Source organism: Lonchura striata, chromosome 11, assembly GCF_050655825.1.
Source record: "Lonchura striata isolate lonStrDom1 chromosome 11, ASM5065582v1, whole genome shotgun sequence".
NCBI classification, from domain to species: Eukaryota; Metazoa; Chordata; class Aves; order Passeriformes; family Estrildidae; genus Lonchura; species Lonchura striata.
The window spans coordinates 23,573,607-23,595,412 of record NC_140713.1 but is presented as its reverse complement, the minus strand read 5'-3'; the positions used below and the strand labels follow the sequence as shown (position 1 = coordinate 23,595,412).

Here is a 21,806-nt window from a genome sequence, read left to right as displayed (position 1 = left end):
ACAGCTTCTGGAATCTCCTGATTTCCTGACAAAAAAAATCTGCTCCACTGTGGAAAACTGGGATTGGACTCGAAAATTAATCCTTGTGGATCCTTTCCAGCTCAGGATATTGCGTTGTTTTAATTTTGTTCTTGCTCCTCGGTGTCAGAGGAGTTTGACGTTTGCTTCTGAATTGGTGTCTCACTTGTTAATTAGCTATGCAAATCCAGCACGAATAACCCCAGCACGGCAATAGGCAATATCAAAGCCAGGGAATTTTAATCTTCCTCAAAATTTATCTACATTTCCTTCACTGCTTCTGAGCTCTGTTGTTGGGCAGTCTTCCTGCAGGGCTGGAATTCCAGGGAATGCTGCTGAGCTCCTCATTTGTCTCTTGTGTTTTGAGCAGCCAGAGAGTGAAAGGATGAGCAGAAGCCAGGGCAGAGCTGAGGCAGGTCTGAGAGCTGTGGAAGTGCCTGACACTCCTGAGAGGAGGAGGAATCCAAGCAGGAGCAGCTGCCAGGTTGTCCAGAAGGGAATACCCAGTGTCAGCATCCCACCCAGAAATCACAGATCCTGTGGGAAGCAGGAGTCTCTTCATTTGACATGAAGGTTTTGCTGCTGGGCTCAGCTCTCTCACAGATGTGTGGATTTTCACCTCATCAGGTATTAAGTGGTGAGAAGCAAACACAAAACACACTCAGGGCCTGTCTGCATGAGATGGGTTCATTCTGCAGCATTGCTGCTTTTAATTAATCAGCCACGACAAGCTGGCTGTGAAGCTTTGAAGATTTCTTATTCCTCCTCCAGAAAGGTGGATTAAGGGACTAAAGCTCCATCAGCAAATTGCCCTTGTTGGAGTGGAGTGGCAGGAAGGAAGGGGTCTGTGGAATCCCTGCTGGATGGCAAGGCTGAGGTTGCTTTTTTAATCTGTGTTTAATTAGAGCAGCATTAATGAAAACAGGCTCTGACACTCGCAGGACTCTCCAGAAATCAGTGAGGGCTTGGAGGGCTCTTAAAACACACAGTGCAATTCCAGCACCCCTCTCCTGGCTCTCACAACAATTACCCCATTAAATGTTACTGCGTTTGAATGATTTATGTTAACACTGAGATCATTCAGGGTATTCCTCCCCTGGCATGATCAAATTGGGAAGGTTTTTTGTGGAAAAACCCTCCAGGGTCAGCTTCATTTAAAGCAGCATTGCTTTTTTAGAGTATCCCAGGAGCTCCATAGTTCCAGGGTCGGATGTGGCCACAGGTCCAGTCCAAGAGATGGGAAATGTAAGTTTTTCCAGCCAGGATGCAGAGCTGAATTCTGTGCACATAAAATAGCAGCAGGTGCTGCTCCCTGTTGGGAAGATGTTTCTGTGAGGTGAGCATGGAGTTAGTTTGGGATGGGTAATTTGCTGGGAATGGGAGAAATCGGGAGAAAGAGCTTTTCCATATCTTTTCTCCCTGTATTTTGTTTGTTTTCCTGAGGTAAAGTGTCCTGTTGGTGGAAATGCTGTGTCATGTCCTCTGGAAACCTTGACAGTAAATCACAACCTTCTTCCTAAGGAGCCAAAATAGCAATTCCTGCCTGTAGATAGGAGCCACCTCTCCCAACACTGAGGAATTCTTTGGGGTTTTCCTGTGTCAGTGTCCTACTGTTATTATGGGATGGGGTGTTGACCTGTTCAGGGTGCCTGGGGTTGTTTGTTGGGACATCCAGAGCTCTTGGCCTCAGGGTAGGTTTGGAGACAATCCTATTTTTCAACTCCTTGGTAGGGCAAGTTTGCCTTCTTTATTGATGCACCCGTTCCCTGATTGCTTTTTTGAGAAGAGGAATAAAAATGGAACTGAAAAGCATTGCCAGGGATGTTGATAATTATAAGTAGATTTTAATACAGACACTTGGCTCTGAGCTTTCCAACAGCCTCATGTGCCCACAGGCCTTTCCCAGACTGACTGCCCTGGGTGTTAAGTTTCTTCAGAGTTTTGTCCTTGGAGAAATATCTGCAGTTTTCCCTCTGCTTCTTCCCTTCCCCACCTTACAAGGCACAAATTCTTCAGTCAATATTTGCCAAGTTGAAATACCCCAAAGCATTTTCTGCCTCTGACCTTGCCTGTCCCGTGTTGGAATGCGCAGTTGGAATCAGTCACCACAGATTTTTGGGAGACACTGTGGCATCCCAGCCACTGAAATATAAAATTGGTGGGGTGTTTTTGCCTTGATGAATTGATTTTCCCAAGGGTTTAATCCACTCTGCTCAGTATAACTTATTATTTTTCTCTTTGTCCTGTGTGGATTAACTGTCACCTGCACTTCATGTGGAGTGGAGCCTTTGCTGTAGGATGGAGAAGGAAAGGAGCTGGAGCTGTTCTGGGAGTAATTGTGAGGGAAAATCAACATCACCCAGTGGCAGATGGTAAATGGGAGCATCATCTTACAGTGGCAAGGGCCAGGCACTTTGGAAATGTGAGTTACAGAGTCATGCATGATAGAACAGTTCACAGGCCTTGTTTTCCTGGCAGGGAAGCTGATGGAGGGGATTTCTCTTTATTTCCCCTTCAATTGCCCTTTATTTTCTAGAACTTCCCAACCTGCTGTGTTGTCACTGAGTACTGGGATACCACACACAGGAATCCCATGGGAACTAAGAGCAAGTTAATGAGTTTAGTCCCTTAAAGGCAGCTACTTCCACACTTTTATCCATGTTCCAGAGGTGTACGTGGAATCACACTGCCAGCACCACAGGTCGGGCCCAGGAGGTGAAATTAGGGACAAAAGGGACATTGTGCAAGTGTGTGTGACTCCACAGGCAGCTGTGCCAGTACCTCAGGAATTCATTCCTGTGCTCATTCCAGAAATTTCACCTGCAAAGCTGCTGAGGAGGATCTTGGGCTGAGCAAGCTCCTGTCACCCCCAGGCAGCTCCAGGTGGGAATTGGATCTTTGTCCATCTCTGTTATCCTGGGAAAGCTGCAGCTGTGCCTGTTGGACAGGAATGCTGCCAAGGCTGTTGCATCAGAAGTGGCAGGCCAGGTTCAGCTGTGTCCAGCTCCATTCCCTCGTTTGCTCTGGGCACAGCCTCACTCTCCCCATGCTGCCTTTCCCCAGACACACAGGAGCTGTTGTGGTTCCATGCTTTTATCACCTAGGTGGGATTGATCCATTTATCTGTCTGCAGTTTTTCCTGTTGTCCTCTAGGAGTTGTGTCTGGGCAAGAGCTTGGGAGGCGACTTCAAAGGGATACAGCCATAAAATGGGAATTGTGGGTAAAGTCCTGGGTCTGGTGTCACATTAATCTGTTTGTCCTTGTTCCTATCAGGAATGGGCAATTCCTTGGCTGTGCAGGTGAGTGCCAGTGGAGCAGGTTCAGTGAGATGCCTGAAGCCAGCAGGGACTGCAGGACAGAGGAAATATTGAAGCCAGACCTGCTGGTATATTTAGAAATTCCAATTTCCCTCTGTGGTTTGAGTTGCCTTGGAATGAGACTGGGCTGGAGGGTGAAGGGGTGAACAACACCTGGAGAGCAAAATCCAGGAGCTCTCCTGCCAGAGTCATGAGTAACGAATAACAAATAGCTAGATTAGGTGTATGGAAACTTTTGTTATTGTGAGGCTGGCAGGCCCTGGCACAGGTGCCCAGAGCAGCTGTGGCTGCCCCTGGATCCCTGGCAGTGCCCAAGGCCAGGCTGGAATGGACTTGGAGCAACCTGGGTGTCCCTGCCCATGCGATTGGAACAAGAGGAGCTGTAAAGTTCTTTCCAACCCAAACCAGTCTGGGATTCTCTGAAAAGTCACCTCCTGTCCATCTGCCATGCCTTCAGCTTTCTAACATTTATTATCCCAATTATGTAAAGCTTTGGAGAGGGGCTGCTGGCTCAGCCAGGCGTGGCACGTCAGGTCACGCTGAAATCCTTGTTCCTCGAATGATTCCTGAGCACAGCCCTGATGGGTCACTCCAAAGCTCTGCCTGGCTGCTGGCTGACAGGGCTGGAGCCTTAGGAAAACACTGCAGGAATGAGGGCAGCACAGCCTGCTCTCTGTATCAGTGCCCTGGTTCGTGCTGGAGCTGTGCAGCTTTGCTGTGTTTCTCCTGGAGCGATTCAGCCGAGCTGAGGGAGTGCTGCCAGGAGGATCCCACAGCCCCTGCCTGCCAGGGCAGCACCTGGGATCAAAGCAGTCAGACTTGCTGCCCTAAGAAATCCCAGCCTCCTGAGAAGCTCAGCAGCCACTGGAATTTCTCCTGGAATTTTATGGAAAAGCTTCCATCTTGTTTGATGTCTGTAGGATGATGGGTGAGACTGGGGGATTCTTGGCCATTCCTGTGTTGGAGGTATTGAAGTGGAGTGACTCCACTGTGCTCATTTTGGAGAGACAAATACCATTGTAAAAGGGGAAAAGTAAAGCAGAGGAAATGTGACTGGAATAGCTCTGAGTGGTGACCACAGCAGAAACTTCCAGCCCTGTTTACTCTCTGATCCCAAAGTGCTTTCTCATTTTTAGGGAATCTGTTTATCTGGCACTGATGGGGCTTTGGGGCTGAACACAGACACTTGGACTGTGTAGGAAACTTTTGCCTTTAATTTTCACCACCACCCTCCAGGGGACTCTACAGAACCAGAGCAGGGAAAACCTGCAGCCCCTAAAAATCAGTGTTGAAGTGGGGGTGAAGCAGTTACTGTCACAGACACAGAATGCCTAAATGGGGCAGGGAATGTCACTGTCACACCTCTCAGGGCTGTCCTCACCACAGCAGCAGCAGCGTGCTTCTATTTGGGTGAGCTCATCCTCTAAATATCCCTCTGTAAACAAGGGCAGATTTATTTTTGTCGTCATTGCTGGTCAAAGGGAATCCTTCTCCAGAGCTCGCTGCCCTGAGGATTCACTGGAGGTGCTTTCACTGGCTGAGTTGGGACTTTTGCTGGGTGACATCCCCTGTGTTTCCTTGTCCCCTGTCGCACTGTAAGGTCACTTGGTTAAGCTGAGTTTCCGCCTCGTGGCCCTTTGCCCTGTCCCCAGAGGCAGACGTGTCCCTCTGTGGGGACAGAGCTGTGACCCCACAGGACAGGGCTGCTCCAGGGGCTGTCCCTGTTCTCTATGTCCTGGAGGGGCCTGGCACAGGGACAGTGATGTGGCACATCTGTCACCACAGTCACTCAGCCCTGCTCCTGGCCAGAGCCCAGCTCGTGCTGTCCTGTGACCCCAGCGTGGCTCTGCTTCCCCAAAACCAGCTCGGGGTCATTTCAGTCCCAGCCACACTCCCAAAGGTCTCCAAGGGCACGCCACAAAACCCATCTCCAATCCCTGTTTCCTGCTGCTTGTCACCCCTGTGGGGGGGTTGGATCGTGTGCTTTCCTTCCTGACACATGCAGCTCTCACTTCTCCACGTTTGAGGTGCTCCTGCGTTGGAATGGCAGCAGATCCTGGAGGTGGGAGGGTGGGGGAAGGAGCCAGTGATCCTGGGAGCCATTGGATCCTGGGACACTGGCACAGGCTGCCCCTGCATCCCTGGCAGTGCCCAAGGCCAGCTTGAATGGAGCTTGGAGCAGCCTGGGGTGGTGGAAGGTGTCCCTGTCCTTGGCGGGGTGGGACTGGATCTGTGAGGTGCTTCCAACCCCACCCACTCTGGGGTCAGCTCTGGGCTCTGAGGTGGGTGTGCAGCTCACGCCCTCAGGATTGGGACTGGGATGTTTTGGGCAGCAGCTGCTTGGCTCTGATCAAGAGCTCCTGCAGGCTCTGGGAAGGAGCTTTTGCACGAGGGCAGAAGGAGCTGGGAAAGGATCCTGCAGGGAAAAGCCTCCAGCTCCGGGAGGAGATTTGGGGATCTGCTCCTCCCTGAGCTGCTGGTGAATGCTCAGGCTGGGGACAGCGAGGGGTCACTGGGCTGGAGGGACTGTCACCCTCTGTGACATCTGCCTGTGTCCATAACAAGCAGGCTCTGGCGAGGGAGCAGGGCACCAAAATAGTCAATGATTTGTGAGGGCAGCAAAGCTCTGCCATTATTTGCTCTGCAGCAGGTGAAGCCCAGCCAGGAGCAGAGGCTTTAATCAAAGCCTGGGTCAGGCTGTGCCCTTCCTGGCAGGAATGTCACGCTGGCAGGAGTGGGATACAGAGGAGCTGGGGGGGAATATGGCAAAAAAAGGTTGGAAGTAAACCCCAGTAGTGGAATTAACCACAGGGCAACTTGTGGGCAGCAGGAGCTTCTTAGCAAGCAAATACTGCTGGAGGGGGCTGCAGTCAGTCCTTTTATTTGCAAGCCCTCAGGAATGTTTTCAAATGGAGCAGTGCCATTCCATGTCTGAGGACCACAGGCATTATTCAAAGCACTTGCTGCCAGAATAAAGGGTGCAGTTGAGAAGTGTGAGGCTGCAGAGCTCTCAGTGAGTTTCTCTTCTGGGAAGAGGCTCTGGTTGGTTGTTGTAGCAAAAGGGAATCACCGGTTTGGGTTGGAAGGACCTTGGAGAACATCTCAGTCCATCCCCTGCCATGGCAGGGACACCTTTCCCTATCTCAGAGTGCTCCAGGTCCCATCCAGCCTGGCCTTGGGCACTGCCAGGGATCCAGGGGCAGCCACAGCTGCTCTGGGCACCCGTGCCAGGGCCTGCTGATCCTCACAGGGAGGAACTCCTTCCGTACATCCCACCTAAAGATTCCCTGTGATTTTTGGTGCATTTGACGTGTCTCCTGGGTGCTGACCTTGTCCCTGTGTGTCCCCTCAGTGCTGCTGACAGCTGTGAACTGCTACAGTGTCAAAGCTGCCACCCGTGTGCAGGACGCCTTTGCTGCTGCCAAGCTGCTGGCGCTGGCTCTCATCATCATCCTGGGCTTCGTGCAGCTGGCCAAGGGTGAGTTCTGTTCCTTGTTCTCCTCCTGGGGCTCTGCAGGTGAAGCTGGGTGAGGAGCAAAGCCCAGGAGTCCAACCCCAGCTGCTCCAGAGCTTTGCAAACCTCCCCGTTCTCTCAGGTGCTTGGGGGATGTTTCCAGCTTTGCCAGAGGTTTTGTATTTTATTTGTGGGATTTTGTTTTATGTGCCAGACTTGATTTCATGCTCCTGAAACCCCTTACAGTCTTTCCCACTTCCACAGGGACTGTGGCTTCTCCCTCTGGGATTGCAGGGAGTGAAAACGTTGGTGCTGCTGCACTGGGAAATCTCTTTGTAACATTTTGCTCACAGAGAATTATCTGCATGTGCAAACTACTCCCAGTCATCTTAATCCTTCCACAAACTCCCCCTGCACATTTCCCTTCATCCTGTTCCAGGTGTGCAGTGGCTCAGGCCAGCTCTGGGTCACCCAGGGACACAGAGCCCAGGAGGAACAGAGAAACTGGAGCTCTCAGCTGGCACCTGGAAAAGGAGACAAAAATGGGAAAATAAAGCAGATTTTCTGGGTGGTTCTGCTGGTTTGCTTCATGCACCCATAAAATCCTCTCAAAGCAGGGAAATGGTTTGTTCCAAACCCATCTGAGTTGGTTCCAAACCAGGTTAACTCGCAGTTAAACCAAAATGTGGCTTTTTGGTGCAAGTTTTGTGGGAGTAAACGTGTCCTGGGGAACAGTCCTGTCCTTATTTGCAAAAAGGGGATAAGATCTCCAGGGAATCATGTCCCTGCACAGGGGTGTGTCTGTGTGTGCCCCTGGGTCTCTAATTCCTGTCTCAGCTCTGGGAGCCAGTGCTGTCTTTGCAGAATTTCTTGCTTTGTCAGAGGTTTTTATTTTCTTCCAGCTCAGTGCAGACACTCAACAGGGACATTGTTTGAGGCTTATCACAAAGCACACCTCCTCTCTCTGCACAGCTCCCCAGCCTGCTCTGCTGGACCTTCTGGTCCTCTCCCAGGAGGAAAAGGATAAATCATGATAAATCTCTTTTAGTTGGTTAACATTTTACCATGAAGATTTTTACAACTGGGCTTTGTTTGCAGATAGAATCTTAATTTGCATCTTCAGAATGTGCTGTTCTTTTAGCCTTTCTGGGGAGGCTGAGCCACTTTCTGCCCTCAGTGGAAATCCATGAGATTTCCCTTGTTTTCTGTCTAACCTAGACGGGATTTCTGCCCTGTTAAAATAAAATACTCCTTCCCCTCCTGTGTCCCAGGAGTTGTTTTACTTCCTTTGAAGTTTGTTGCAGTTTCAGGTGGTTGTGGCTGTGCAGACCTTGCAGGGCAGAGAATTCCCTGTGATTTCTTTTCCTGCTGATCCACCTGGCAGGGAGATCAAAAGCAATTCCTGGACAGTGACACCTGTAAGCAAAGACTTTTCTCCCTGTCTGAGCAGCCAACCCTCAAACCAGACTGGATCAGAGTGGGATCCTTGGGATCCACAGCAGATCCTGGCTCCAAATTTGTCCCAAGTGACCATTCCTGCTTGTCCAGAATCCCACAGCTGGGATTCTGCCTGGGCTCCATCATGGATTTTATTAATCTCCTTAGGGAACTTGCAGGCTCTCTGCTAAGTCCTTAAGAATGTGCAAGCTCCTTTCCTGTCCCTTCCTCAGCTCCCACCTGCAGTTTGCACCTTGCTCCATTTTCCTTTCAATCATTCCAGGTCACTCTGTGCTTTTAGCAGGGATACAGCAAGAAATTGTCTTTTTTCTTCATTTTTTTTATTCAGAAAAAGCACAAAAATTCCCGTTTTCAGTGACAATGGGAGAGCACTGCCCTGTCCTCCAGCTCTGTCCCACATTTCCACACCCTGTGTCCATTCCAGTGTTGGTTTTTTGGCTAAAGAGGGTTCTTCCCACCAGCAGCTGAGCCCATCCAAGCTGGCAGCAGTTTTGGGGTGAGACCTGCACCCAGCTGGTTGTCAGGGGGAATGGGGTTGTGTATTCCCAGGATGTTCTGGACAATGAACTGGTTTTACTGGTCCCTGTCCCACTGCTGCTTTGTATTCCCAGTATCCATAAACAGCCCAGAGGAGCAACACCACATTTTTTTTCTGCTCAGATGTGGAAATTTCTGTGATTTCACAGAAATTTCTCTGCATTAACCTCCCACCTTCAGCTTTTGGCTTTTTCTCTCTCTCTGTCCTCTCCCTGGCTCTTCTCCTGGTTTGCAGAGGAGCAGGGATCTCACAAGGACAAAGACTCTGTGGCAGTTTTGCCCCATAAAAGAACATTTCCCTGTCAGCAGCTGTTTCCCATCACTCCTTCCCTGCCCTTCCCAAAGGGAGAGGCTGGAAGTTGGTTCCCTGCTCAGCCTTTCGAGTGCTTGGAGCTTGACTCAGTGGAACTGAGCTGCTTTGGATGAAATTATTTTATTAATCCAAGAATGAAACTTTTAAAAGCCTTCTTGAGGCCGTAAATGTGTGGTTTGAAAAATCCTTGATTTAGGTATTGGTTTGTAAAATCTTGTGTATGGCCTCCAGATTATAGCCTGTAAATAATAGAAATAAATTAATTAAACTTAAATAAATAATAAATCACTTATTTAAATAGCTTATTTATAGAAATAACTTACTTAAATAATAGAAATAACTTAAAACATAGAGAGGATCAGAGTTTTTTCACTCCAGGATTATGAAAACAAGATTTATTTTGATTCTCTTATTTTACCAGCTCTCCCAATTTGCTTTCTGTCCAGCTGGGTATTTTTTGGCCATATTCCTCAGCTGAGGAGTGGGATGTCAGACTGGATCATAGAGAAGATTTGGACAGCAGGTTTGAGGGATGTTTTTGCCCTGGATGTGTCACACAGGTCTGTGGCTATGTCCTCTCCATATCCACACCTTAAAGCTTCCTTTAAAAACTGACTGAGGTGTGAAATGATCAAAAAATCTGGGTATTTCTTGAGGCACACCCTCATGGTTTTTACAGGTGAGGCAGTTCAGGAAAGGTTTTGGTGTGAAAAAAGTAGAAATAAACATATCACAGACATGTTTGATGTCTGTTTTTTCCTGTGGATGATGCCTCAGGGTTTCTGGGCAGCTGGAGCAGGGATGCAGCTCCAGCCCTCGCTGTGATCTCTCACCAGCAGCTCTGCTTAAAAACCTGGAATTGGGCCTTTGGGACTTAGAGAAATAGAATTTAACACTGATTTTATTGAATTGCTTTTATTGGATTTATTGTCCCTTTATTTATTGTCCCTTTTCTTTATCCTGGCTGTAAAATCCCTGCTCTGTGGTGCCTGCAGGAGCTGTCTGGTGGCAGCAGCATTTTCCTCCCTGCCTCCCTCCCTTGGGCTGTCAGGGATGCAGAGCTGCATCTGCCAGAGCAGCACGGGGTCAGTTAAGGACAGAGCAGGCAGGTTTCACTCCAGAGCAGAGCTTAGGCTGGGCCCGAGATTTGGGTTTAATTTGTGCTTTTTTTTGTTGTTGTTGTTGTTGCTGGTTTTGTCTTTTTTTTTTTTTTTTTAGTTTGGATTTTTTTTTTTGTTAGTTTTTTTTCAGGTTTTTTGGGTTTGTTTGTCTTGGTTTTGTTTTTTTGGCTTTTTGTTTTTTGTAGAATAATGGAATAATTTGGGTGGGAGGGGATCTCAAAGCTCCTCCAGTCCCATCCCTGCCATGGGCAGAGACACCTTCCCCTGTCCCAGGTTGCTCCAAGCCTGGGAGGAAAGGAAGAGGGACTCAATTTTCCTTCCCTCTCTCAATCACAGGATTCTTCACCCAAAAAAGGCAGGGAAAAAAATACGGACTGGGAACTACCAAAATAACCCCCAGGGAGAAATACAGAGGCCAAAGGGGTGTTTTGTAGCAAAAGGGATTTGATAAATGAAAGCAGCACCCAGATGTCTCAACCCCACAGTGCCAGACGTTTCCTTGCACCTGGAGTACTAAAAATGGCATTTTAAGAGCCAAGCTCTGCTCACTGAAGGTCTGAATCATCCTTCTGGTACTTTCAGAACCCTCCTAGCAGAGTTCTGGATTTCCAGCCACAACATCACTTTTTAAACAGCTTTTTACAAGCAATACTGGGGTGGGGGTGGCAGGGCTGGCTGGGGCTGTGCCCTGGGGCAGACCTGGAGAGGTGCCCAGAGAAGCTGGGGCTGCCCCTGGATCCCTGGAATGTCCCAGGCCAGGCTGGACAGGGCTTGGAGCAACCTGGGACAGTGGAAGGTGTCCCTGCCATGGCAGGGGTGGCACGGGAAGAACTTGGAGCTCCCTTCCCACCCAGAGCATTCCAGGATTCCCTGGTCAGCCAAGGAGCGCTGACAGGAGCCTGGAGCCCACCAGGGATCCTCCCTGGAGCCAAACCCAATGGATGGGGAACATCCTGAGGGCACAGGAGGATGGCAGGGACAACAATTCCTGCTGCTGCACGTCTTTCTAGCCTGGCATCCCAAATAAAGCCTGCTGTGCTTTTTATGGAGCTTTGCAGGGAGGCTCCTTCCTGGGACAGGGAAACAGGGACAGCTGCCACACCGTGCCCCTCTAAATCACAGCAGCCTCCTGCTGCAGATTAATCAGATTAATCAGATTAATCAGGTGGCAAACGCTTCTTTTCCTGACTCATTTCCCTGAATTGTTTTTCCTCCTCCTCTGGGGCTCTGGGTACAGCCACCCCGTGTGCTGAGGGCCCCCTCTCGCCACGGCTGTGCTGGGGCAAGTTGAAAATATTTAATTATGCTGCAGCGCTTTGTGCAGGAGAAGATTGCTGTGCTATTAAAACCAGACTAGACATGACTGGGGAGCAAATGAAGATTTTGGAAGGAAGGGCCCGGGCACGCAGCGCCTCAGCCGGGCCCCGCTGAGCCGCCACAATTCCCGGCACAATTCCCGCACTCCTGGCAGCTGCAGGAGCCCAAATGGGCTTTGTGTCACAGCTCGTTACCTTAATTTGGTTAATTGGAGAGCAGAGCGCGGTGGAACAGCCGGTTCAAACCAGGGGTTCAAACCAGGCTCTCGGGGTGCCGGGGATGGGCAGGGCAGTGCCCGGAGCAAGGGATGAGCTGGGGATGCCCCAAGGCTGAGCTTGGCAGCCTCACCTGCACATTTGTAACCTTGACTTCAGCCAGACCCAAAAATCCAAAATCCTGCAGCTGGAATTGGCCAGATGTGAAGGATGGAGTGCCTGGGAGCTTTTGGAGGTGGTGCAGCACAGCCGCTCTCCCTCCTCCCCCAGCACAGCCCAGCTCGGCAAGGTGGGGTTGGATCAAAGCTCCAAATTAGGATCAAACCAAAATAATTCCGGGATTTTTCAGCAGGACTTGTTGAAGGGATGAGGGATACAAGGAAGAATTCTTTTATGCTGCGGATGGTGAGATACAGGCACTCCTCTGGTTGTTTAATTGTGTCCCGACACGTTGCTAAATCCATTTGACCCTGGGGCACAGAAATGGGAAATTTAACAACTCACTGGGAGGTTTTGGGGAGCTCCAGCTCTCCAAAGGTGGGGTGGGAAGGGCAGTGATGTGCTGGCTGCCTCAGGAGAAGGAACATTTGGCCTGAGAGGGTTTTGCCTGTGAAAGACAAGGAGGATTTTGGAAGAGCTGGTGTCCAGCTGTGGACAAGAAATGGAATGGTGCTCGTGCTGCTCAGGAGCATCCTTCTGGGTGGTGGAGGTGATGGTCCACGGATCAGGGTGGGGACATGGAGAGCCTGAAACCCTGGAGAAGAGATATCCTGAGAGCCTCCAGCTCTCCCAGTCCATCCCTGTGCTGTTGCAGTCGCTAATTGCAGCAGGCACTGTGAACAAAATGCGTCTCTTATTCCCATAACAAAAGGCCTGGAAAGAACCAGACTGGTAATTATTCAGGAAGGGCAGAAAATGAGTTAGGGAAAGCTGAGCCTGAGGGATGCAGGGGATCACATTCCACCCCTCCTGCTCAGCCTTTTGATTCACCTGGGCTAAACTGGGATTCTGTGCAGAACCTGCAAGGCAGGAATTGAGGTTAAACTCAGCCTTTTATCAGTCTCTGCATTTCCTGGCTCTCCTGTTGCACTCAGATTTGCTTTTAAAAAGGGATTGGTGCATTCTGCTGAGGAGGATCAAATACATCCAGCACATCCCAAGGGAGATGCAGGGAAGACTTTTCTGGTGCAAGGAGGTGCTGGGCAAGAGGTGACTCCAGCAGAGAACAGTTGGGATTGGGATCTGGGCAGGAGGAGCCCTGCACACCTTGGGTTCCCCACTCTGGCTGGGTTCCCAGCAGCTCACACCCACAGCACCCCCCTGCACATGAGGTGGCTCCAGCCAGGGAAAGGCAGGTGGAAATGCTTCCCTGGGCAGCAGAGAGCATTTCCATGCTGTGATAAGGAATGTCTTTCTACCCTGGTCAGGATTCAGCAGGAGCAGGAGGGAGAAGGGAGCAATGCCCAGGGTGGAAAAGATCAGGATAGAGCTGATCAGGGAAGGAGGAGGAAAGAGCAGATGGAGCTCTCCCCCAACACAGGGCAGCTCCAGCTCACTGGCAGAGCTTTGGAGCAGCCCCATCAGTGACAGATGCTCCAGGATGGTGCTGCAGGAAGAATCCTTCTTCCCCAGCACTGGGAAGATGAGTGGGAGCTGTTCCAGGGCCACGTTTGTCACCCAGCCTCTGCAGCAGTGGCACTGGGGAGGGAGAATTTCCAGTGGGGCAGGAAGAGAGGCCATCCAGGGGAAAAATTCCTGCTGCTGGAGCATCCCTGAGCTTTTCCAGCAGCACCTCCTGGGTGCCCAGTGCCGAGGGATGAAGGGTTAAGCTGCGGGCCCTGCTGACTGCCTTGTGATGCAGTTGCTGGGGGTGATTAGGAGAGCTCCATGCCCTAAGAGGAATCACATGGGCTCCCCCCGGGTGCAGAGGTGCCCCTCTGGATCCCACCACATTCCCTGCACTCCGTCTGGGAGTGTGGCTCTGCCATCCCTGTCCCACAGCCAGCCCCTCCATCAAAGACAGGGAACAAAACAACTGCAGAGCATTTGAAAGCAAAATAAATAAACCTGGGGCTGCTCGGGGAGAGCTGCGACCAGAGGCACAATCAAATCTTCTATTTCTGGCGTTTTCTTTCAAAAGCAGATCCACAACAGGAACTTTTGATCATCAGGCCCTAAAGAAGGTGACTTCTGATATCCAAACCCCCAGAACCTGACTTCCCTCAATCAAAGGGATTGCCACAGGCTTCTGCTTTATCAGGTGGCTGGTGGGACTGGAGGAAATCCTGGGTTTCTGGGGGTTTGGGTGGCTGGTGGAAGTGCAGGAAATCCTGGGGCTTTATCGAAGGCCAGCAGCCTGGAGTTGAGAGGACAATGTGACAATCTCTGTTTGCAAAGCATCTTCCAGCAGGAAGGTCCCTAGGATGTCTCTGGGACATCACCTTGGTGACAGCACGTCGCAGTGTGAGAAAGTTTGGAGGAATCAGTCCTTGCTTGAGATGAGTTTTTGGGGTCATCATTTGGGGATGAATCCAGCTGGCTTGATCCTTGGAAAACTGGAGGGAAAACGTGCCCGTGCTCAGCATAACCCAAAAAGCAGCAGGGTGATAATTAAAATGATTTCATCCTAAGAGCAGCTCTTGCCTCCAGGTTTCTCTGGAGGCCTTTGGGGTTCAGAGCCCGTGGCAGTGAGCGGGGTTTGTGTCCTGCAGGTGATGTGGAAAACCTGACCCCTGAGAAATCCTTCGAGGGCACCAAGGTGGGCGTTGGGAACATCGTGCTGGCTCTGTACAGCGGCCTCTTTGCCTATGGAGGATGGTAAGGCACAGCCCTCTCCCACACCGAGCTCAATTCCAGCTCCAATTCCAAACTAAAGCTCCTGCAGGGCTCCTTTGTCAGTCCTCTGAGCACCTGCTGCTCCATTTGCTGTGAAAAGAGACCACTGGTAGCCATCCTCATCATGGAATGGAGACACCCCCCACCATCCCAGGTTGCTCCAAGCCCTGTCCAGCATGGCTGTGGATATCAGCTATCCCAAGTTTTCCCTCAGGATCAGTGCCTGTGCCCCTCCTGGAATCCCTGTGCAGATGAGTTAAACTGGAAGGGTTCATTTAACCAGAATTAACCCCTGTCCTTTTGAAATTACAGGAATTACTTGAATTTTGTGACAGAAGAGATGATAAATCCCTACAGGTAGGTGTGAGTCCTGGCATGACTTCCCTGGGGGAAAAGCAGCTGTTTTGGGGAAGCCCTTTCCTTGTGTGTTTAACAGAGGAGGAAGCCAAGGTCTTCATCTGGAAAAAGAGAAAACAAGATAAATTAATGACCTTCTACCTCCCTGGAATCAGGGAAAGGGAACAATAATCCCTGCAGGAGCAGGGCTGTTGTTTTCCCTGCTCTCCTGTGCCGTGTTATCAGTGCTGGGAGACATCTCTGCTTCCTTGGCTTGACACCTCTGTGAGTTATGGGCCAGGAAAGAGCACTCAGGGCTTTATTGCTGCCTTGGTTCAACTCCCACTGAGCATTTGTGCTGCTGTCCATGTGTTTGTGCTGCTCTCCATGTGTTTGTCCCGTGCTCTTCCATCCTGTTGAGCAAGAGCTGCTTCCTGCTCTGCCCGTGCCTCTCGGGGTTATTTGGGGCCCTCAGCAGAGCAGGACAGTGCTGAGAAATCCCTTCTGCTCCTGGGAAGGTGCCTGGGAGCTGCTGGGAGCTCAGGCTCGGGGGCACTTGTGCAAGAGCCCATCCTGGCTGACCCTGGGGGTGCTTTGGTCCTGCTGGGAAGCACAGGGCTGGATCCACCCCTTCCCAGAGAAACAGCAGAAGGGGGGCTGCATTTTGCAATTATTTTCATGTCTGCTGGATGCAGTTGTGGTATTTGACTCTGCTCCTGCAGTTTGGAGCTCTGCTGGAGCAATTAGAGTGGCACCAAGCAGGGTTTCCTTTTTGCACTTTCCCTTCACAAATGAAATTAAACTGTTGGGAAAGGCAAATTTGTACCAACACGGGCTGTTCACAGACCTGCTTAAGCTGTGCCTGAGCTCCTTTTCTTTGAGTTCCCTCAGTCCAGACAGCTGAGTTTAGGTAGAGCCTAAAACTGCCCAGTGTATCCCTGAGATTCCATCTCCCCCAGGAATCCCCCCAGCACCAGGGAGCTCTTTTGCCCAGAGAGAATCTTTGTGCTGATGCCACTGGTTATTTTTAATTAAAGATCTTGGATTCCTGCTTGCTCAGGCAGCCAGGGCCTCTCCATGCAAAAAATCCTTTCTTCCATCATCCTTCCCTCTCCATCTGCAGCCTCCAGGCTGCTCAGGGGCCACACAGTCCTCGAGGCTGGAAAAGACCTTTAAGGCTGTGAACCAGCCTGGTGTTCACCAATAACCACGGCTCAAGTGCCACATCCAGGTGTTTTTTGAGGGATGGGGAGTCCCACACTCCTGGGGCAGCTGTTCCCTTGTGGATATCCCCTGTCCCACAGGAGCAGTGAGTGCCTGCTCAGAGAACAGAGTGGCTCAAAGCCAGCGAGCACGGGAGGGTGGCCATCCCGGGGATCAGCAGCTCCCTCCTGCGAGCTGCTCCAGGACAATGGATGTTTTTTTCCTAGAAACCTGCCCCTGGCTATCATCATCTCGCTGCCTGTTGTCACGCTGGTGTATGTGCTGACCAACTTGGCTTACTTCACCACGCTGAGCACCGAGCAGATGCTGACGTCCGAGGCTGTGGCCGTGGTAAGATCCTGCTGCTCCAGCCTGACTCATCCCAGGGCAGGTGAAATCAGCCTTGGAATCACTGCACACATCTCCTGCTTCGTTCAGGCTGCTCGGGGCTGCTTGCAGAAACCCTGATGTTGAGGAGGAGATAAAGAGCAGGGAAGAACAGCGTGATCCCGAGGGGATTATCCTGGGCAGCAGTGAGGGTGGAACTCAGTGCTGCAGCTTCATTCATGCTGGCCTTGTGACTGCCCATCACTTACCAGAGCTTGATATTTATGGGGAAAGGTCACTCAGCCAACACTGAACTGGATTGTTCTCTCTCCGTGTCTTCCTTGTTTTAATTAAGAGAGAAAAATAATACTTCTATTAGTTAAAATGCCAGTGTGGTCAGGAACCCTTATGGCTTCAGAAAGGAGCAGACTTGCAGATGGAGCCTGCCCAGGATTGTTCAGGGCTTCAGGGGGAATCTCCCAGCCCAGGATGAGCTGAGCCCCTCAGGTGACACCGCTCCATCCTTCAGCTTGGGACCAAGGCCCTGCTCCAGCCACAGCCTGTGCTGCAGGGAATCCTGGAGTGGTTTGAGTGGGAAGGCACTGAAAGCTCATCCCATCCCACCCCCTGCCACAGGCAGGGACACCTTCCAGTGTCCCAGGTTCTCCAAGCCCTGTCCAGCCTGGCCTGGAGCAGCAGAGGCTGGAAATCAAGCCCGTATTGCTCCTGCAAACCTGCAGTGGAGCAGCACAGGCTCATCCTGTGACAAAAAGCTGCAGGGCCAGGTCCCTGTGTGTCCCAGGGCTGGTCCCTGTGTGTCCCAGGGCTGGTCCCTGTGTGTCCCAGGGCCAGGTCCCTGTGTGTCCCAGGGCTGGTCCCTGTGTGTCCCAGGGCTGGTCCCAGCCCCTGACTCAGCACTTGGCAGGAGCTGCTGTCTGAGTTCCTCTGTTTCCGTTTGGTCTTGAACTTTCCAATAGCTGGTGGATAAATGTCGTGTCCTGGCCTCAAGGGAAGGGCTGGCTGGCTGCTGATGTATTTTGGCAGTTCCACAATCTGCTTTTTCAGGAAAGGGGAGCAGCACATGGGAATATGGGACACTCCGTCACAGCTTCAGCACTGAGCTGTGGCATTTGTTGAGATTTCTCCAAATACTCTCTGTAGGCAGCTCTGAGTTTTTTTGGGACACTCTGAGCGTGAAATGTCTCTTGTTGTCCCCCATTTAGGATTTTGGGAACTACCACCTTGGTGTCATGTCCTGGATCATCCCTGTCTTCGTTGGGCTCTCGTGCTTTGGCTCTGTCAATGGATCTCTTTTCACTTCTTCCCGGTAGGTTCCTTGCTCAATCCTGTGGGTTTTGTTTACAGGCTGTGCTCAGTTCCTCACCCTTTGGAGAGGGGCTGTGGGCAGACACAAAGTCTGCAGGGCCTGGAGGCCACGTCGGGAATGCAGGAAGACAAAGTCAGACTTTAAACCAGATTAAAGGCAACCTTTCAGTGGTGTCAATCTTCTGTTCCTCAGGCAAAGTCCTGGTGAGGTCAATAAACAGAACCAGACACAGACTCGGGGCTTGGGGCTGCTGAGAAAGTGGCTTTCATGAGAAGCAGAAAGTTAGGAAACTTCAGGGATGAGAATCCCTTGGGAAAGGGTGAAATGCTGGGCAGGGGCAGGACTGACATGGTTCCAGCTCTGACACATCCCTGGGTTGCCTGAGGAGTCATTTAATTGCTGTCCCTGGAGAGCAGGATAGAAATCCATCCTCCCTGCATTCCCTGGCCGTGTCCAGCCTCCCTGGTGAGCAGGACTGGTGTTCCAGTCCTCAGGGCTGAGTCAGGCTGGCCCCTCTTGTTCTGTGCTGAACACAGAGCCCCAGGGCTGTGACAGGACTGTGTCCCCTCTCTGTGTCCCCTCCCAGGCTGTTCTTCGTGGGATCCCGAGAGGGGCACCTGCCTTCCATCCTGTCCATGATCCACCCCCGGCTGCTCACCCCCGTCCCGTCCCTCGTGTTCACGGTGAGCCCTGGGGCCGGGCTGGGGGATGGATCAGGGCTGGGATCCCACCGGAATGGAGCCACAGCCATTCCTGCATGTGCCCACAGGAGATGGACCCTTCCCATCACGTCCTCATTGTCCACTTCTGTCTTGGAATTCTTCCCATTCCTGGAAGTGTCCAAGGCCAGGCTGGACAAGGCCTGGAGGAAGCTGGGATAGGGGAAGGTGTCCCTGCCCATGGCAGGAGGTTGGAACTAGAGGTCCTTTAAGCTTTGAGGTCCTTCCAACCCAAACCATTCCATGATCCTATGAAATGGTTCCAGGCACCAATTGAAAATAGCTTAAATAAGTAAAAAACAGTGTGATCCCTTTCCTGGCAGGTATTTCCCCTAAACACCCCTGTTTAGTATTGTAACGTAGGTGGTTTTGCCTGCTCCCTTTCCTAATGGCCTTTTCCCTAAATTCAGTGTGTCATGACCCTGCTCTATGCCTTCTCCAACAACATCTTCTCAGTCATCAACTTCTTCAGCTTCTTCAACTGGCTCTGTGTGGCTCTGGCCATCATCGGGATGATGTGGCTGCGCTACAAGAAGCCAGAGCTGGAGAGGCCCATCAAGGTGAGACCAGGGTGGGCACTGCCAGGGGACCCCTCCCCAGCACCAGGGGAGGCTCAGCTGCTGGTCCTGCATGGAAAAGGGGCTGGGACTGCAGGGCAGTGTTGTGTTGTAGCTAAAGGAGGTGTCCCTGCTGCTGAATCCAGCACAAAGAGCTGCCTTGGGGACAGTGAGGGAGCTCTGGGTGACAGGGACAGGGCGTTGCGGTGGGATTACTCTCCATGAGTCCCAGGACAGATCCCAGGCTGTGGCTCTCTGTGTAACACTCTACCCCTGTGGAATTCCCCTAAAATAGTTTTCTGCTAAAGCAGCCAGCCCGTGCCAAGCTCTGTCCCTGGTGTCCTTGGCCAGCTTGGCAGTCCCGTGTCCCATCTGGGGGGAGGCCAAGATCCTGTCAGCCCCTGGTGCCTCTCCCCCAAAAACTGGTTTTCCCTCATCCTATGGCACACTCTGCCAGGCAGCAGCACCCACAGGGAAACAAACCCACGGGCCCAAAGGGAATCTTTGCTGGCTCTTCCCATAGGTTTTGGGGTTTTCTTCTCAAAGCTGGGCTGCTCTGGTGGGTGCCCTTCTTGGAGTCCCCTGGGAAACAGTCCCAGCTTGTGCTGTGCCTCTGCTGGATGTTTGGTGCTGATGATTTGGATATGGAATTACGGAACTGAGGTCCAAAAAGGTGCTGAGAAAGGCTCTTGGCCATGGGGGAATCAATAGTTCTGTCCCTCCTAGGCTGGATAAACTCCTGGAAAGCCTCCCCTGGCACATGTCCTAAGCTGTCCCTTGCTCCCTGCTCAGGTGAACATCTGCCTGCCCATCTTCTTCATCCTGGCCTGCCTGTTCCTCATCGCCGTTTCCTTCTGGATGACGCCCAAGGAGTGCGGGATCGGCTTTGCCATCATCCTCAGTGGGATCCCCATTTACTTCTTCGGGGTCTGGTGGCAGAACAAGCCCAAGTGGGTTCTCCAAGGCATCTGTGAGTATCTCCAGGGAGGAGCAGCTTTGGCTCCCAAGACGTTTCCCAGTGCTGGCTCTCCTCCCTCTGGAGGAGCTTCCAGAATCCTGGCTCTGCTCCATTCTTCTTTCATGGGAACAAGTTTATGCTGATGATTACCATGTGTGCCAGGCATCCAAAATGCATCCTGATGTGAAATAATGGCAAAGTCTGGGACCAGTACCATGTTTTGGAGGGTTTTAATCCTGGCAAAGAGGTTGTTAGCAGCAGAGCAGAATTCCCTGCTCCTGAAAAAGCCCAGGGCCAAGCCTTTGCTCAGCCAAGAATCCCTTCCCAGTGGTGTAGGAAGGATTGAGCACAGCTGGCCCCAGTTTGACAGCTGAAAATCCACAATTAGTCCCAGCCCATGGCTTAGGCAGTGCTGACATTTGGGATCCAGACAAAGCTTTCCTTGGCATCCCCTCTGTGGCAGCGGAGCAGAGGGTGGGAAGCTCCCCTGGATGTTTTCTCTCAGGTTTATTTTTAAGGTATCTGCTCCAAGGTTTTCTACCAGCTGCCACAAGGCCAGGGTGTGTTTGGAGGGATGGAGGGGCTGTGCTTGGCACATGGAACCTCAACAACAGCCCAGGAAGTCAAGCCCTGCTGCCCGAGTGACTGAGCTCAGCAGCTGCCTCCCCGCTCTCCTGCCAGGGGCTGACCTAGAAAAGCAGGCAAGGAGAAGTGCCCAGCCTTAGCTGGGTGTTTCATGAGGAAGAAAAAAAGCTTTCAGCAGCACTCAGCACTTGTTCTTCTTCTTTTCCCCCTGTCTCTCTCTCTGTCCCTCTGTCCCACACTCACTTTTTTACCCTGGATATTAGGCTCAGTTACTGGAAAAGCCATTTTTGCAATGCCAGTTTTGCAATGGTGGTAAATGACCATATTCATTGTTTTCCTCCACCAAAGGATTGTAAGGAGAATATTGAAAATATTCCAGGAACAGACAGTGATAGTTCTGCAAATGTCCAGTGAGAAACACCGGAGCTTTAAATGTGATTTATTGATATATTGCAGGCAATTGGATCACCTCCAGCTGATCTGAGTCTCACTTGGCTATGCTTAGAATTAGTTTTGCCATGCAGGAATAGTTTGTGATCTCCGAGCAGAGCAGCAGGGAGCAGAGGAGTATTTGGATGGATGGGATTATAAAATTACTCCAGTTTAGCACCTTTTCCTGGGAAATCTGCACCTGGAATGGTCCCTCTGGTCCCACCTGCCCTGGGCCAGGCAGTGGCCTTTGCTCTGTATGCAGGACAGGGTGGGTTTGTCCTTCAGAAGAGGCTGGGGGCTCACATGGCTTTCAGAATTGGAAGTAAAAGCTTCACCTTGGATTTTCCATGCTGGTTCCTGACTCAATTTTGGCTGCTCCCATTCAGAGCATCCACAATTAGTGTTAGCAGGCAAGGAGAAGCTGTGTCCAGGAGTCCTGGAGCAGTGCAGGGTCCTTGCTGCAGGAGCAGAGCTCCTGGTGTGAGGTTTGAATTCTGGGAGGGGAGTAGGGAGCATCCAGGGGATGGAGTAGGGGATATCTATGGGATGGAGTAGGGAATATCCATGGGATGGAGTAGGGAATATCCATGGGATGGAGTAGGGAACATCCATGGGATGGAGTAGGGAACATCCATGGGATGGAGTAGGGAACATCCATGGGATGGAGTAGGGAATATCCATGGGATGGAGTAGGGAATATCCATGGGATGGAGTAGGGGTATCCATGGGATGGAGTAGGGAATATCCATGGGATGGAGTAGGGAATATCCATGGGA

The 21,806-nt window shown here is 51.4% G+C and overlaps 1 protein-coding gene across 1 annotated transcript in view; it reads left to right on the top strand.

Moving 5' to 3' along the window:
• SLC7A5 (solute carrier family 7 member 5) overlaps positions 1-21,806 on the top strand; it is a 32,221-nt gene that overhangs the window by 4,423 nt on the left and 5,992 nt on the right. Inside the window, exons 2-9 of the mRNA XM_021526938.4 lie at positions 6,689-6,814; positions 14,463-14,568; positions 14,899-14,943; positions 16,353-16,476; positions 17,676-17,779; positions 18,366-18,462; positions 18,909-19,058; positions 19,848-20,025. Of these exons, the coding sequence (XP_021382613.1) occupies positions 6,689-6,814; positions 14,463-14,568; positions 14,899-14,943; positions 16,353-16,476; positions 17,676-17,779; positions 18,366-18,462; positions 18,909-19,058; positions 19,848-20,025 (930 nt within the window). The remainder of the gene's footprint in view (positions 1-6,688; positions 6,815-14,462; positions 14,569-14,898; positions 14,944-16,352; positions 16,477-17,675; positions 17,780-18,365; positions 18,463-18,908; positions 19,059-19,847; positions 20,026-21,806) is intronic.